Genomic DNA, 18,207 nt, shown 5'->3' on the forward strand with positions numbered 1-18,207 from the left:
TTTTGAAGTAAACGCTGGGACCTTACATTTTCATCTGCCCCTCTCTCTTCTTTTTGGTCAAAGGTACTTATGGATGACTTAGGCTCATCATTCAAAATGTAGATATGCTTTTCTCCTTTTCCTTTCATTAGCAGACATGAGTTAGACAGGTATTGATTTATAACTTTTGTCCTAGAAGATGAATTCTAAGATATTTTGGAAAGTAACCAGCCAAAGACATTTGAATGACTTTAGCACAAGGTGGTGCGCAGATGAATGAAAGAAAGATAAAAACCCTGGTGTTATAGTGAGGATGAGGTAGTATGAGTTTTCTTTATTGGATTATAACATTTGGTTTTGAAAAAAGTCTCAAGTAGAAAGAAGCTAGGCCTCATGTCGAGGGCTGATATTTTTCATTAGTAGAGTATCAAACTTCATAGACTCTTTTACTTCCAATTCAACTTTCAAAGTTACCCACAGAGTTTTCATTTTTGATTCTGATTTTACACAATAATAGCAGGAGAATTTGGTGGCTTTCCTCTGTATTTTACCTTTTCAATCAGTGAAAAAATAAGCTGATTTTTATAAATTTTTCAGTACTGCTAGGATAGAGGCGTGGCCAGTGTCCAATCCCATATCACAGGATTGCAGGAGTGCTACAGGGGATGAATAGTCCATGTTTCCATGAGGCTGGCCTACATCCCAGCCATCATGTACTGGAGTCGGCACCCCAGCTGACAAGACATGGCACATTTTCCCAGCTTGAAATCCATAGATGGTAGTATTTACACCATGGGAATCGACAAATAGTATAAATCAAAACTCCTGCCTGAACTCAAAGAGCTGGTTGGTAAACATTTACCAGCATATAGTAGCTGACTCAAACACACTTAATTTCTGTGACTTTGCTAAAGATATTTAACTGCTCTGAGTCTCATTTTCCATCCCTGTAAAATGTGGGAAGCTAGTACTTCACAAACCTTTTGGAAAAAAAACAAATGAATAGCACAGATAATAACATGTAGTATAACAATGAATGGCTGTAATAATAGCGATAATGATAAAAAATAATTATCTCAAACACAAATAGATTGTGTGTGTTAATTTATATGACCGCTTTACTCACTGTTAGGTACGTGGCAGGAGGAACAAGGTTGCAAAACACTGGGAGAAACTTCTGCTTTTCAGTGGACACAGTCTTGGTGAGCTCTTTCTCCTGTCATTCTTTTCCCAGTTTTGGTTTCATTCAGCATTTATTTTCAGGATTTGTCATATGGCAAACCACTATGTAAGTATAGCGAGGACTGTGTTTTGTATTTTGTGGCCTGTTCCATTTTGCTTCTGAAATAAGGAGGAAACCAGTTCTAGCAGTGAGCACCAACAATGTACCATGTGCTTTCACTCATGCTGTCTTCTAAAGCATTTTTATTATACTTGTTTATGTATATTTATGTGTGTAATATTTATTGTGTATATGTAATACTATTATATTATTGTAGCAGGTTGAGGAATAAATGGGAAGCAAAAAATTGAAGGTACAGAAGGACATCAGCAGTTATGGCCCAGCAAATGCATCAGAAGGAACCCTGTGAATGAGGGAGCTTTTCCATGATTTTTTGCTTTTCCCTGTCTTTCACCTTGCAGCAATCAGTGATATAAATGGGCCAGTGTGGTTACTCCTGGAGTCAGCTGGAGATGCTGAGCTGTATATTATTCTTTGGCTTGTAGCTTGAGGGGACAGAGTCGCAGATATAGAGTGGATGGAAGTAGCTGCCTAAGGAGAAAGACCTAGATGAACTCTCTGGGGCTTTTGCCGATAAAGCAAAGGAGAATAGGAGAACAGAGGAAGGGGTCTCAGGCCACAAATCAGCCCCGAAACTTATCAGAAGAGGCTACAGTGAGGTTTTCTGACATATGGAGCAGTTACAGAAATCTGGTGATAAGAGGAAGAAGGGTGTTCCAATAGTTTGAGGAGAAGGTAACAGGCAAAAGAAAATTAGAGTTGCAGGATGTGAAATCAAATGATGGAACTTCCCTCTTAATGTGGACCATCTGGTCATCTTATCTTTAAAGCAGTGATTTCTCAGTCATTTTTCATCTTACATCACGATGACCATATGTCCCAGATTTCCTAGGATGGGGCAGATTTCAAATTTGTTTGCCATTGTGAGACCACTGGTTCCAAGTCAGGACTGGAAAATATAATCACTATTCTTATACCTCCCTCTGCCGGTTTGTATTACCTTTGTCACCTTTTGTTTCCAAGTGGTTAACAGCATCAGGAAGCAGCTGTCCAAAGCAATGGTTCCCAAACCTGGCTGTGTATCAGAATCACTGGGACACTGGTTAAAATACTGGTTCCTATGGCACTTGCTCCTGCCTGTTGTCCCCCAAATTCAGGTTCATTAGGACCTAGAAGATACTCAGCTGTATTTTTTAACAAGTGTCCCCTGTGATCATGAGGTAGCTGGCTGGTAGTCTAGTTTTGGAAACCAGTAGACCAAACAATGCCATTCACAGCTACCTCCAAGCATGGCGGAGCTTCTTACAACAGGACTTCTCATATGGGTAGGAGGTCTTTGAATTCCTGGAATTTTATTATGAAGTGTGTGAGGATGGGTCCATAGGCAGTTCCCTAGGAGAGGACTGTAGCTTTAATCAGGTTCTCAATGGAGTTAGTGGCCCAGGAAAAATAGACCCAAGGCTTAGCGCCGACAATCTGCGATGCTGTCCAAAAAGTGGCAGGCAAAGATCTTAGACTTCAATTCCCTCGTGCTTTTCTGTATTTTTTGTTTTCCATCTCAGAACTAATTACTGATTAATCAAATAGGAGTTTCTTTCCTGGGTTTAAGGAAAACACACACACACACACACACACACACACACACACACACACACTCCTATAAACACCCAACTGACTTTTTCTAAAATGATGACTTCTCTCTCACACAAGTATTTTCAATTTTGTCAGCCAGTAATGTTTAATATGGTGTGTGTGTGTGCACGCGTATGTATGCTTGAAGGGTGATGGTTTGCTGGGGTTGATGATCTGATTACCTGAGTAAGCCTCCCTGTATCCTCCCCTCCTTGCTGTCCACCTTTACCTGAATGTCCACCCAAACAGGTTCTGGACCTGTGGTCCAGTGAAATCCTGTTTTAAACCTTGGGGTTGATATTCTCCAGCTGTGTTTCCTCAGCTCTAGGGAGATGTTTTCCCTGACAAACATTTGTGGTTTAGGGAGCCAAGCAATAGATTGGAAACTTCAGGGTTGCGAGTTCTAACTCTGGGTCTGCCCTGACACAGTGTGTGACCTTGGGCAATTCATTTGATCTCTTTCCAAACTCTCTGATGCTTGATAACAGGATTTTCTAGAAATCTTCCTGCCAATAAAGGCATATGGAACCACTCCTTGGTTCCACAAGGGAAGGCTACACTTCATTATCCTCAGGCTTTTAACTCTCTCTCTCCCCCCGTTTGCCCGTGTCCTTATACGGGCCTTACTGTGGCTGCTTGTCCAAGTCTTAGAAATACTTTCTTACTTTTCTTTCCAAAAGCACATCAGTAGTGCTACTCTGCTTCAGCCCTCCCCAGGATTCCACACTTTGTCCCCAAATCCATACCCCATGGGACTAAACTGCCCAGGCTGCCTAGGAACAGTGACAACTGTGCAGAACTGTCTGCCCTGGGGTTCACATGGCTACTGGAAACAGAAGAAAGTTAAATGTCGCTCTCATTTTTTTTACATTCTACAAAGTACAATTTATTGTTTTATGAGCGTCCACAAATCATTTTTATACTTCCTCTACTTTTTAACATCTCCTTTTATAGAAAATGATTAAGTTAATAAATTTTATTAAAAGCAATACAATTCCAAAAATTTTTTTTTTGGTAGAAAATATGCACTATTTCAGTTTTTGTACTTTGTTAGAAGATCATTTACTCAGATAAAATGTATCTTTTAAGTTGCGGGAAACACACACACACATACCCCAGTGTGTTACCAAAAATTTTGTGAGGTGGCATGGGAGAAAATCATGTTTTGTAAGGAGTTTTACATTCCTGAAAATTGTTGCTTCCTCATTTAAGAATAATGCTGGAGCAGTAGAGTTGTGACTCTTCCATTCTTACTAATATTTTCTTCTGCCTCAAGATACCAGGTCCGTCTGGAAATTATAGTCACTTTATTTTTGCCAATGATAATTAAAGGTTCTTGACTCAAACTATAAGAGTCAGCATATAGTTCAATCAAATGGACTTAGGAATTAAACAGTGGAGTACCTTTGCTTGTGTGTTGTATGTCTGACACCTTTTGACTCGTCTGGGATGGGGAACCTTCCTTCTGCTGGGTGACCCCCTCATTGTCCTCTCAGCCTGAGGCTGCCCAGAGCACCTCATCCCTGGCCTGTCTCCCCAGTGGACCATTCTCTCTCTTCTGTCTTCACTAAGACATCTTTTGGGTAATTGCCAACCTGGAAATTGTTTGATAATCTAATATCTACATATTATTCCTCTAAAAAGGAAGTGTTTTAAAGTAACAATAATAGTTAACATTTATTATTTTACTCTGGGCTAGTACTTTTTACAATACTGTATATGTAATTTTGTATTTACTCATCACAATAATTCTGTGAGGTCTTTTACTCTTACATACCTACCATGTAGATGAAGAACAAAAATGTGTTGAGGTAATTTGCCTAAACTCACACAGTGAATAAAGGTAATCTGACTTGAGATCTTGTGTACTAAATTAATGTGCTCCATCTGTGAAAAATAGCCAGATGCACCTTTAATGTGGTTTTAAAACAGTGATGGGAAGACCCCAATCACAGGTAGAGCTGCTCTCTGGGTGAGAGGAGAGTGGTGGTGTGTGGAGGTTCCCTCTCCTCTCCTCTCCTCTCCTCTCCTCTCCTCTCCTCTCCTCTCCTCTCCTCTCCTCTCCTCTCCTCTCCTCTCCTCTCCTCTCCTCTCCTCTTCTCTCTCTACATATGCACACACAGACCAAGCTGAGCAGACATTCTTTTATCTGTTTCCACACTGGATTTCCTAGTAATGTTTCATCTGAAGAAAGAGTTTCTCTGTAAAATATAATACAAAATAATTAGAAAATTATTGCTCCCTACAATTCTACTTATCATAGTGCATTCTTATCTTTCCCCTCTGATCTGGAAATGCTAATGGAAGTCAGATGTTAGCTGAGGTCACCCTTGTCTCTGAGGTCACCCTGTCCTTTGAGATTTAAATAAAAATGTCTCAATCTCCCATTTCATATCTCCTGGAAGGTTCCAATGCCATCCCCCACATTTCTGCACATTCTCGAAGTGATTACCATGGGCAGTTTTTCCTGGTAAACTCTTGACCTCAGCTGTGTCTTACCTCCCCCAGCTGCCTTTTCCTCTGGGTTCCATGCTGACCTTGAGGGGAACTAAATTCTTTTTTTCTTAACTTGCATTTCCCCCCCACTCCCCAATCCACTCCCACAAGGAACAGTTCATAATGAAGACCTGCAGGCAACAGGACAGGGTTTATATTTCAGCAGAATATTCCAATAGAATAGTGGGCTTCCTTCCTCTTCAACATTCTTAACACCAGGAAGTTCTTAATGACTGTACTTCTCTGCCGCACCAGGCCCAGGCTGCACACTCCTCAGGGCTTGGTCCTCCTCCTGGCCTTCCCCTCCCTCCCCTGTTCCGTGCCCCCTTCTCCCCTCCTTCTTCCATTCCCCCTCTCCCTCCCCGCTTCCCTCCTCCCCCGCTCCTAATCCTCCTTTTCCTTCTCCTCCTCCTTCTTGCCATCTCTTATTTTAAAATCCCTCAGTATTTCTTCAGCTAGTCTTTGTTGCGTCCTTCTGAACCATGTCTCCCAGAACCTCACCTTTTCTACGCCGAGAAATTTATTAGGGTATTTTTCTAAATGAAGACACTTTTCTGACCAGGAGAAACTCTGGTGCGAGCTCCTGAGATGAGTTTTGTCCCAGCCACATGAGCTCAGCGTGGCCCTGTTGGATGGGTGTAACCGCTGACTAGCAAACCCACTGGAGGCTAGTTTCACTCTGGCTGGGTGACAGTCAAGAGACTGTGAGAAGGATGGGTAAACAACTCATCTTTTCCCTCAAACAATTAATATCAAGAGTGATAAAAACCACTTTTTAAGCAGATGCTCAGCATTAGGCACTACGCTCAGCACTTTACATTTTTTACTTAATTGAAATTTCACACTCTCTGAAGTCCGTATTTATACTTTCTGTCAACTAGTGAGAGCGGTTAAGTGACTTGCCCCGAAGTCACAGGTTAGAAAGTGCAGCAGCCTGCTTCAGGCCCTCACTGACATTCCATGCTCTTACTGCATTACTAAGCTGTTCAACCACCTAGTGGTCAAAAGAATATTCTTTTCCTAAATTTTCCAGTCCCCCTCCGGCATCCCTCGCTCTCCTCCAGAGGTTCCTCAGAGGCCATGTCCTGCTCCAGCCTCCTGTCATAGAATTTGAGGAAGGCACCTATTTTTGGTTCCCTTGGAGAATATGCGCTTTTTCTAATATACATCAGAGAACTGAGCTTAATCTGCACGTCATGTTAACTGTGTATTTAGGTATCTGTATTTCTAAATGAAATGTGCTAAGTAAACTTTTGTTTTAAAAGCAATTACGAGACAGCTTTTGAGGAAAGGCTGTAGACAGTCATGGGCCTAAATTGTGGTTCCATATCGTCTTGTGTGTCCTGTGGCACGCCGTTTATCTTCCCTGAGCCTCTGTTTCTGTATAACATCGCAATAATACCTACTGCCCTAGCGTAGTACTTGGCACTCAGAAAATGTCCAATAAATGTTAGTCTCTTGCCATTTATATTTCTGGCTGAAGTGCTCAAGTCAGCATATTTACTCAGTATTTGTTCAAAATATCAAGTGGGTCCAACACTGGAAGTTGAGGAACGTGTTATCCATCTCCTACTTTGGGGGAAGATTCAAAGGCATGTAGATGAAAAAGCTGAAGTGGATTTAAGACCGCTGGGGTGAAACTCCTCTGCTAGTGCTTGATGGCAGGCCAGCTCTCTAAATGTGTGAAGAAGTTGAGTATGGTTTTCATATCCTCAAGTTGAAACGTGTCTCCCGTGCTCATTTGAATATAGCAGTTGACTGACTTTTGTATTTTGGATTTTTATGTTATCAACTTTTACTATATTGATTGATTTTATATTCAAGTTTACAGTAAATGTTTTGTTATAGTGGTTAGCACCAATCCAATGATTTGACAAATATCTTCTCCAATAGTCATAAGTATAAAATATCTACATTGTATTTGTCTAGAACCACTTCTCAGGCAGGTATGATTCAATCACCAGCATATACTATTTAATTTCTCCTTAAATCAGTGGTTCCTGTCAGGTGAGACATCTATGTCCAGAAATCAGGCACACACAAGGATTCCTCTTGTCCTGAATGGAGACATTCACCTAACAGCAAATCCTGCTCCTTCGTAACATAAGCAACTGCAAGCTGAATGGAAATGTGTGTCCAAGAAAAGTGATCCTTCTCCTTCCAGGTTCTAAGTTATTTCTGAAGGTGAATAGTAGTAAAAACCGTGAACTTTTCTGTCTGTTTACGCATATTGATTGTATAGCATTGGTTCTCAACTCTCACTACCCATCGCAATTACCAGATTTGTGGGTGCCACCCCTCCTAGGTTCTGACTGAGTTAACGTGGGATGGAATCCAAGAATCTTGACTTTTCAAAAGCTTTTTCTTAAGTATATCTGTACAGATAGTGCCTGTCTTTCCAATGGCTACATTGAGACAGCCAATACATACAAATAGCTATTTCTGTTCCTTTCCAACCTCTGACATATCTGTTCTTCCACCTGCTCCTCTCCACCCAAGCCCTTGTTATTCTTCATAGAAAGTTGTTTTGTAAATATCCTTGGGTTTCCATGGACTCTGAAGTAGAAGGAGTTCAAACAATGGTAATTAGCATAGGTAATGCTTATGCAGGGATCTCAGCAAGTTTGATTTGCCTGAGCAGTGACTGGGCGCCTGTCCGCAGCCGTGTTTACTCTGTTTACTTCGAGTAGTCAGGGAGGGTGCCGCTGCAGACAGCAGAACTGATTATAGCTAGTTAAGTAGACAAAGATTTTATATAGGGGATTAGATACTTCAAAATTGTCGGAAGACCTGGAATAGAAGGCTGACCTCCCAGAAGCTTTCTGCTGTGTTCAACCAAGAAAGTTGCACTGTCTCTGTAGGAAGCCGATGGCAGGCAGCTGTTGCTACCAGAGTTCTGCTTTCTCTGCTGCCCTCAGGAAAGTGACAGTGGCTGCTAAGCCAGGAAAACCTAAGTCAGGAACCACAGTCTCTGGCAGGAAGTCGGGTGCTTCACACTCTGCTTCTCTCTCCACATGACTCATTATTCAAAACCAAAATTTCATGTAAGTTCATCTGATTGGTGGAAACAGTCTTGCCTGAAACCCTAGTTACAAGAGTGTCTTGGAGTTTTCCCCGCAATTTTTAACTCTCCAGTCTCTTGCTAGCTAGAAGGGAGCTAAAATAGATCTTGGACCAAAATATTCTCGGTATCTGCTAATTCCCTTGCATGTTGCATGTTTTCACTTAATTTTATTACATTTTCAGAAGTGTCATCATTTAAAAGTTAATTTGAATCCTAGAATTCATTGAATACTATATTATAGTCATTGTTTCTATGAGGAGGGGGAAAACATTTCTGAGATCAAAGAACACTCTTATCAATATGTTTTTAAATCAAAGCTCTTTGTAATATCAAGACTGCCTCATTGGAGAAGCTATCTTGTTACATATATGTATATGCATGTGTATAGGTGTCTGTGTCTATGTGTGTTCTAGTAACACAAATGATTTTGAAGTCATATGAGTACCTGGGCTATCATTATTATTGCAGTTCATAATGTAGAGTCGGAGGTCCTGCCAGATTCTGAAGTGCCACAATGATTACAATAGTAACATTGATTGAGTCCTTGCTTTGCACCAGGAATCATGCTTTATGAGTTCTTGTATTTAATTCTTCCAGTGATATGAGTTAGGTATCATTTTTATCATCCCATTTTACCTAAAAAGAAACTGAAACCAAGAGAGATTAAGTAACGTCATCTCCTACATAGATCCATAGCAGGTAAATGGCACAGCCAGGACTTGAATCTAAGACTCAGATCATCCAACAAAATGAATATGAATGTAACTTTAGTGTCAATATTTTATTTTAATCTAATACCAGATGGTGTCATTTGTTCTTTCTGTCTCTTTCTTCTTTGCTGGTGCATGTGTATGTGTGTGAGTTCAGTTTTGGACATGTTGAGTTTGAGGTCCTATGGAACATTCTTTTATCTTCCCATCTTTGTTTAGAATAAAATTTAAGATACATAGTTTATTCATCTGTAGCTCCAAAAGAAATACTAACCCACATTTGTCCAAATGGTAAGCAGGAAGGAGAATGTATGGGTTCACAGCTCATCAAAAGCTACAACACTCTTGTGATACTTCACCATCTGGTGGTCAGAAACTCAAGTGAGCCATCTGGGCACTAACTAAGCAAAGACCATGTTATTGAGGGACCTTCTTACTTAGCTGAGAATTCTGTTATAATCTGGCCATTTGCCAGTTCCAAGGACTGCTAGCTAGCTGTCATGTAAAAGTGGAATTCTCAATTTATACTCTAACCCATGCAAATCTTAGCATACATAAGAACTGTGTGCATTTCTGCACCCACCCTCAGAGGTTCTGGTTCTGTACAACTCCACTGAACACCATTTTCTCTGAGGCCGTTTGTGACCCTTCTAGTTGTCATATGCAATAGCATTTTGCACTCTTGACTATTTGCTCTGTCTAAACTCTGTCCTCCCGTGACTTCTCGAAATGAATACTCTCTCCTAGCTTTGTTTTCTTTTTTTTTTTCTTGTTCTTTTAGTCTCTCTTCTCAGGCACCTCCTCAAAAGTTTCTAAAATTGTCAGTCCCTAAAATTTAGATATTTATCAAGGTCCTGTGTTTGTCCTTTTGGGTTCAATGGGGAGCTCTTGGGAACTCTTCTAACTCTGACTCCTAACTTCATCCCCAAGGAAGAGGGATGATTAAGCGGGATCCAGGGCAATGACATTTATTAGATCCAGGTGCATGGGATTCTCTCTCTGTCTGTCTCTCACTGATTATGACCCTTATACAATCTCTCTCTTCCTCCCATGAAACTGAGAGTAATATGGATTTGGGGCCATTACTGCCAGGGAAATGCCTTACTCTGATAATACCCTGGTGCTTGAATTAGGCAATCTTTACTCTAGAGCATCTCTCTTGTTTACCTCAGCTTACCTCTTCTTTGACACGGTTTTTCTTGACAGGGAAGTGGTCAGATACAGAGGACTGAGACGTGTGTTTCCGTTTAGGGCAAATGGACTAAGCGGCCTTTGTAACTTGCTGTAAGTGTTGTGGATCCTTTGTATCTGCCTCTGGTGTTAGAACACGGATGGTCCAGTCTCTCTCACTCCCCAAAGGACTTTCTGTAACGGTGAAGGTACAGTGGTGAAGTGTTGCAGTGGTAACACAGACACTTTGATCTGGTCTTACTAGTTTTGACCTGTAGGCATGTATTTCCTTGGAAATTTGTGATGGGAGCTTGAGGGTCAAGGGTAGAGCCTGGGAATTCTGGGGCAAGATAAAGCTTAGGATTCTGGTTTCTGAATCTCTCCTACTAGACTTCCATCATAATCATAACTTACAAGACCTACTTCTCGTTGCATATCCTTCCTTTGTTTCTAAATAGAATTCAGCTACGACATATACATGTGTAGGCATTTCCAATATTCTTGTCTTCAGCTAATTGTCTGTACTATATGTCAGACACGTATAATCACTTGTCATCTGGAAGTTTTTCCTTGGGTGCTCCACAGGATCTCAAACATGTCCCAAACTAAGCCCTGATCTTTCTTTTTCTCACCCTCTGAATCTGCCCTTCCCTACCCACCTCAATATAACAGGCACTCATGTCAGAAACAAAGAGATCACCCTTTACCTGACTCTCTTTTAGCCCCCACATTCAACCTGTCAATTTATACACTGGTAACTTTTAAAAGAAGCTTTCTGGAATCTCTCTTCTTCACTCTCACTGCCACTGCCTTACTTAGGCCTTCATGATTTCTGACATGTTTCTTAAAAAGAGCATCCTAAGAGGTTTCTCCACCTGCAATCACCCCCTTACAGTTTCCAGGTGTACATAAGATGGAATCACCTGCGTTCAGTTTCTCAGAACAAAACCCAGAGCCCTCATCTTGCTCCTCTGTGATTAGCTCTGTCCTCTCTCTGCATGTATTGTCCACACTGGACAGTATCTGCTCCCGAAGTCTGTGCTCCCTGTCCACTCCACAGTGATGCTGGCCTACTGCTCCCTCCCACTGCGCAGGTGTCCTCACCTGGAGGACACTGCCCACGAGCCACTCCTGCCTCGCTTTCCAGCCCCTCTGTGTGGGACTTACTCCTTCCAGATCCTCTCTTTTACCACTTCTTTGCTTCTCTCTGTCATGGTACTTGCCTCATCCTATTATACTTTTCAATTTACTCATCTGTTTATTCATCTTCTACTACACTGTGATCTCTGTAAGATCAGGATCTAGGTCTTTTTCATCTTTACATAAGCCCAGCCAAGCACACAATCTGACACTTATAAAGCATAGATTCTGTAGTTTACATCAGTAAATGAAATATCTATCCAGAAAGAATGAACCTGTGCGCCACCCTTTAGGACATGTAAGATCTAAACAATTTAGCCAATCATTTGAAATCAGAGAATCTCTCCTATAGAAAGTAAGTAATAAACTCAGGACAGAGAAAATGTTCTCTCTCCCTGGGGGTCATTAGAGTGGTCAGGCAGGCTTCACAGAGGAAGACCTGTAAGGACAGCCTTGAAAGTAGACTCTGAATTGCCAGAGAGACAAGAGGCAGAGGGACTTTCAAGCTACAGCTATGAAAATAATGTTTGGACCTCCATTAATTCTCTATGGCTGGAATGGGGGTGGGTGTGTGGCAGGAGGAAGGGGTCAAGTTTGAAGGAACTTGAGAGGGAGAGTATGTCGCCCAAGTTCACATAGTTTATTAGTTGCTGAGTTGAGAATCAAGATTTTTTTCAGTTGAGAATGAGCCAGGAAAGTTGTTGTTGAGAATTAGCCATCCGAGTTAAAGACTGCCTCACCTGTCAGAGTATGTACCATAAAATATCAATCTTGTGAATCTGTATTATGTATTTTATCCATGTAAAATTGATATTGCATGTAAAATATCAAGGGAGGAAGATATTCATGACCCTTTGAAAGATTCGTCAACCCACAAGAGGAGCTAATTTTGTGGACTGAAGAGTTAGAATGAAATGCTACAGTTTGAGAAGAAACATCTCGACATTTTTGAGACCAATTTCAGCGGGGGCAGTGAAACCCCAGCACTTTAGAAGAGAAAGTTCCAGGTGTTGCCTGCCTCCATCCCCCTGACTTCTGGCTTCCTGCTTGTTGATTTCAGTGTGCTCGGGCACAGACACCCCGCACCTCCTCTTCAGTCAGCTGGCTCAGTCCTACCCTCTGTGCTTCCGGTACTTCTTCTGCCTCCTTCCTCTGTGCTGCCCTGGAAACTGCTGCTCTGTCAACAGCTCCCTTACTGCATCTGCTGTTCCCAGCCTGCTCCTTCAGGGGCCACTCAGCCCACACCCGGAGGCCTTCACAGAGGAAGGAGGCAGAAGCATAGCGAGCATACCAGCTGCATATCGAGTCACACCAGAGAAGGAAGCCCCTCTTTGGCTCCATGTGGGCTCTTGGGAAGTCCAGAAGTAGCTCTTTTTCTTCTTTTACTACTGCTTCTTCAGTTTACATTATAAAATACCTGCTATCTGTTCACAGCTGCTTCACTCAGTATCTCAGAACCTAGATACTGTTCCTTAGGAAAGAGTAACCACAAAACAAGGATCAGCAGAAACGAGAAATAGCATTCCTCGTGTTATAATGCCATTTGTGGTAAAAAGACTTTTCATGTGCACAGTTGTAATATTGGAACTGAGGTGCTGTCATTCTTTTGTTCTCATTTCCTATCTCAAATGGAGAGGAGGGCTCTTGTGACATGAGCACAGTAAATGTTAGAAAAACAAAGACATAAAAGCCCTTTTTTTTTGAGTACCTACTCTATGCCAAGAACTTTCGGAATCCTCGTGACAGAAAGATAATAAGATGTATGTTCTGTCCCCAAAGAATAGAGAAGGTAAATTTATAACAAATGCTTACACAGTTGTATCATAGAATACACATAAGATTCCGAGCTGACAGACTGGGAATTAACTAACGGGTGTGGTGTGGTGTGCTGTGTTTCTGTGTGTGTGAGAGAGAAAGAAAAAGTGCAAGAGAGAGAACCTTGTTTGTTTCATATGAAAATTTTATGAAATACCGGGAATGCCAAAAAATGTATACACATAGTTTGTATTCATCTTTTGTTATCGGTATATATTGAGTATTACAATTTTAATACAGTTGTTTCCTTAAAATATGTATACATATTTTTTGTACCCTCTGTAGTTACTAGGTTGGTGCAAAAGTAATTGCGGTCGAAAAAGGTTAAAAATAATTGCAAAAACCGCAATTACTTTTGCACCAACCTAATATTAATATCTCTGCTTTATAGATTAGAAAATTGAGGCTCAAAGTGGTTGTGTAATTTGACTCAAGTCATCTAGTAAGTGATTAATGTGACATTCATACCTAACTTTGTCTGACTCCAAACACCACAGTTGTTTTATTTGACTCCATTGTCTTCTGTCTTCATAACCCTGTATTCTAGAATGATAGAAAAAACAGCTGAATGAAAACAGGAAATAATGTTTGTTATCCGGAGCCCTCTGTTGTAACACAGATGTACAGTGCAGCTTAACTTTGAATCAGTCTTCGTTTCTCACAGCATTATTTCTATGTAATGGGAAACCATTTAACTTTCGGCATGCACTCCTGATTTATGTTCAGTAACACCTTTTCTTCCTAACTTCGGCTGTATTGTATGATTATGGAGTTTGAACATGATATGCATGTGGGACGAGAGTTAAATTGTCATGTGGCATTTGTTGTTCCTGTCACCAGCCATTTAGATTTCATTTTACAAATCAACATTCAAGAGGCTGTTTTAACTTATCAACAAACTAAATCAGCAGTTGCCCTATAAAGTGGCAAAAGAACCCTTTCGTGATATGCTAGGGATAAAGTGGCTCGTTTTTAGGCTGTTTCTTTTGTAATCAGGATGGTAAAAACCAAAGATTTCTTCGGTCAGACCCTTCCAGTACATGTTCATCTCTTCTGAGACGTAAGACCGCCTCCATGTGAAAAGCCTGGGTGCAGTATGGCACACATAGCTGGAAAGACTTGAGTTGAGATTCCCTTGATCACAGACTGACGCTTTTCTAGGAAAATAGAGGTCTACCTTTTGCTACATGAACTTGAACCTGGAGTCCCCCCTGCATTTGCACCCACGTTTGGCTTTTAATCCATCTTGGTTTTTGAAGCTCCTGGAGTCTTTCTCTGGACTCTGACCGTACCCCCTGTAAATGCTTCTCGGCCCAGAACCCTTTCTGACTATTTGACTGGGATGCTGGCCTCATGGAATTGGGACCTCCAGCTCCCTGGCCTAGAACAGTGCCTTGTACACATTGTGCCCCTGTAAGTGTGTGTGAACTGAATTCGCGATTATACAAACTCAGGCTGACCCATTGTCGCCTGACATTGTTTTCCTCCTAGAATGGAAGTCCTGGCCTATGTTAGCATCACAGCGAAACATTTTTTTTTTTTTTAAATCCCACACTTTTACTGAGGTGTATTGACATATACCATTGCATAGGTTTAAGGTATACAGCATAATGATTTGATACGTGTATATATTGTGAAATGATGAAAAAATGTTTAGTTAGCATCTACACCTCACGTAGTTACAAATAATTTTCCCTGGGATTAGAAGTTTTAAGATCTACTCTTGTAGCAACTTTCAAATACACCATACAGTATTATTAACTATAGTCACCATGTTATGCATTATATCCCCAGAACTGATTTATCTTATAACTGGAAGCTTGTACCTTTTGACCACCTTCACCCATTTCCTCTACCCCCTAATAATCCTGCCTCCGGCAACCACAAGTCTGATCTCTGTTTCTACAGGTTTGGTTTTTTTCGATTTTACCTTTAAGTGAAATCATACAGTGCTTATCTTTCTCTGTCTGGCTTACTTCTCTTAGCATAATGCCCTCAAGTTTCATCTATATTTTTGCAAGTGGCAGGATTTCCTTATTTCTTACAGCTGAATAGTATTCCACTGTATATATGTACAGCATCTTCTCCATCCATTCTTCTGTCGATGGACGATTAGATTGTTTCCATGTCTTGACTATTGCAAGTAATGATGCAGTGAACACGGGGATGCAGTTATCTCTTTGGGATAGTGATTTTCTTATCTTCAGATATATACCCAGAAGTGGAATTGCTGGATCATATAATAGTTGTTTTCAATTTTCTGAGGAACCTCTATATTGTTTTCCATAGTCGCTGCACCAATTTACAATCCCACCTACAGTGCACCAGGTTTCCCTCTTCTCCACATCCTCACCAACACTTGTTGCTTGTGTTGATTTATTGAGATGGCCATTCTGACTGATTGACGTGATAACTCACTGTGGTTTTGATTTGCATTTCCCTGATGATTAGTGACGTTGAACATCTTTTCGTGTACCTGTAAGCCATTTAAATATCTCCTTTGGAAAAATGTCTGCCTGTGAAACCCAGATAGACTCCTTCCCTTGTCTTTTGCTAGAAAATGGGAATTATGTCTTTGTATCTAGCTGGCATAAAACTTCTGGCTAGTAGATGCCAGACTTTCTCGTCTGAGTCTCCTCTTAACTGTTCTGAGATTGCCATAGGTGTGCTAGTCAATCATCTGTCCCTTCCACACTTCACTTTCCATTTCCTAGTCAGTATCACTCAGCATGAAAGTAAACTAGACAGCCATGAAAAAGGAATATGGAGCCATCCCAACAGTTCCTTTCTTCTGACTTTTTGCCCTTCTGTGCCTGAGCAAGAAGAAAAAGAATCAGTCATATAGCTGTTTTCATATGTGTTGTGTAAAATCATATTTATTCATGCAAAAAACAATTAATTGGTGTTAACTATATGTCAGTCACACAAATTTGTGAAAATATGATTTATTTTCTCTGTATCTTCAAATAAGAAATTTAGAATCTCCCATTTAGAAATATTAAACAAAAAATGATGAGTTTACAACTTCCTTTGATATTTCAGGACAATTATATTCCTAAATGCCACTAAGGTTACCTTTAATAACCTGTATATTTCATAAGTCTAGTTACAAACTCTATTAGCTAAGTAAAAAAATATATATATATGCTAAGAAAATATCTTCAAAAACCACAAGAGGAGAGAGAGACAGAGAGAGAGACAGAGAGAGGGAGAGAGAGAAGCTGATTTACAAGGATTTCATCACATATCACAACACAAATTCTATTAAATTGGCTAAAGGAATAATCGTGTGTCTTATACATTCTTTGTATCACCCAACGAAGGTACTCAGAAACTTTACCTCTGCGTTCATTTACTGATATTTAAAAAATAAAATCAGAAGTGTCAGTATTGTTTTTTCTTTTCAATCGATTTAATACTTAATAGTAAGGGTTGAAAGAGCGTCTGTCTTTTTTAAATAAAAGAAACTTTTGATAAACGATATAACATGCAGAAACTGACTTCTCTGCAGAAAGACACTGAGATGGGCTGACTCAGCAGTGTTTTGGAGCCCATTAAGCTTGCTCACAATGAACTGACATGTAGGCCAGTGTTTCTGTGAAGTCTGCGGTCACTGCATGTGTCAAGTCACCTGCCCCTTCAGACAGGAAAATGATACCTTTTAGCAGGTGCTTGTACAAAGTCAGGCAATCAGAGCTTGTCTTTGAAAATTAGAAGACCCAAAGAACTAGTTCTCATTGGACTAAGAGCTTGTTTGTGCTTTGAATCTAAAGCAAAATCCTGTAATTCAAATATTTAAAGGCTCCTAAACAGCTGTGGATATGTGCAAATGGTTCATTTCCCATGTGAGGAATGGAACGAGTGCTATCTGCGTGTCTTCTTTTGCATAAATATACACACATATTTAAAAGTTGTATTCTTTTGGTAGTACTAGCGGTGAGTCAAGTAGTCATCAGACCCTTCTGTTAACTGTAGCAGTTGCTTCATTGTATTCATTTCAGTTTTTTATTAGAGCAAGTATATCATTTCATGCAGTGATAGAATGATTTTACCTTCTTTTCATCATGATAAAGATGAAAATTTTAGCTATGAACATAATAGAGATTTTCATGCAAAATAGAGAAAAAATAATGTTTGCCTCTGTGGTCAAGACGGCTGAGCGGGTTCACATGGGGTACAAAGTGGAGAGTGTCTCCCTATCTATTTGAAACACAAAACTGAAAAAAAACTTTTAAAAATGTAGAGTTTCGCTAACAAAGCAGGATTATAATTTAAAAAAAATCTCTGGTGAATAAAAACAGAAGGAAAATTCACATAGAGAGCAGGGGCTGAAGTACCCAGGCACTGAGACTGGGAAGAGGGAGCAAGCCAACTAGCCCACCCCATGGAGTGCGCACGATGCCTCCATAGTGCACCAGGGGCCCCTGGCCTCTGTGGGGTCGGGGCTGTGTCAGAACCAGCCCAGCAGGCAGCGGGGAAGCTGAGCCCCTTGCTCATGCAGCCGCATTTCCGGTACTGCCTCCCTTTGCTTCCAAGGGGACTAGAACGCTGGCTTCCTGCTTCTGGCTGGCAACGCCCCAGTCTTCTGGTGTAAGACCTAATTCTGAGCTGCACACTCCCAGGTCAGGCTGCGGCTATAGTGAAACCTCCCACTGTATGGAAGTGAGTTTAGGAAGACATAAAGGCAAAGAAAAAAAAAAACAGAAAAAATACTTTTATTCCAATTTTTGCAACAAAACAAACAAAATTTCCTTGGCAAGAAAGAACTCAAAAGCCCAAATTTAAAAACACAGATGGCAATTTAAGACAATGAAAGATAGCCAGTATTCCTCCCCAACGAGAGGAATTACGCTTGGGGGATTGGAATCCAGCATTCATTAAATCTTTGAAAGGATAAAAAGGAACTAGTATTCAAATTAAAAGGTAGTAGGAGACTGAAAATAAATATCAAAATTTTT

The 18,207-nt window shown here is 40.6% G+C and overlaps 1 protein-coding gene across 5 annotated transcripts in view; it reads left to right on the forward strand.

Annotated features, from left to right (window-relative positions):
- Positions 1-18,207, forward strand: part of SUGCT (succinyl-CoA:glutarate-CoA transferase) — a 719,436-nt gene that overhangs the window by 478,094 nt on the left and 223,135 nt on the right. The window contains exon 13 of one of the 5 annotated variants that reach the window (XM_033088469.1): positions 1,112-1,181. The exons of the other annotated variants lie outside the window; for them this stretch is intronic. Coding sequence (XP_032944360.1) covers positions 1,112-1,181 — 70 coding nt within the window. The remainder of the gene's footprint in view (positions 1-1,111; positions 1,182-18,207) is intronic. 5 annotated transcript variants of the gene reach the window in all.

This window comes from Rhinolophus ferrumequinum, chromosome 20 (assembly GCF_004115265.2).
Source record: "Rhinolophus ferrumequinum isolate MPI-CBG mRhiFer1 chromosome 20, mRhiFer1_v1.p, whole genome shotgun sequence".
NCBI classification, from domain to species: domain Eukaryota; kingdom Metazoa; phylum Chordata; class Mammalia; order Chiroptera; family Rhinolophidae; genus Rhinolophus; species Rhinolophus ferrumequinum.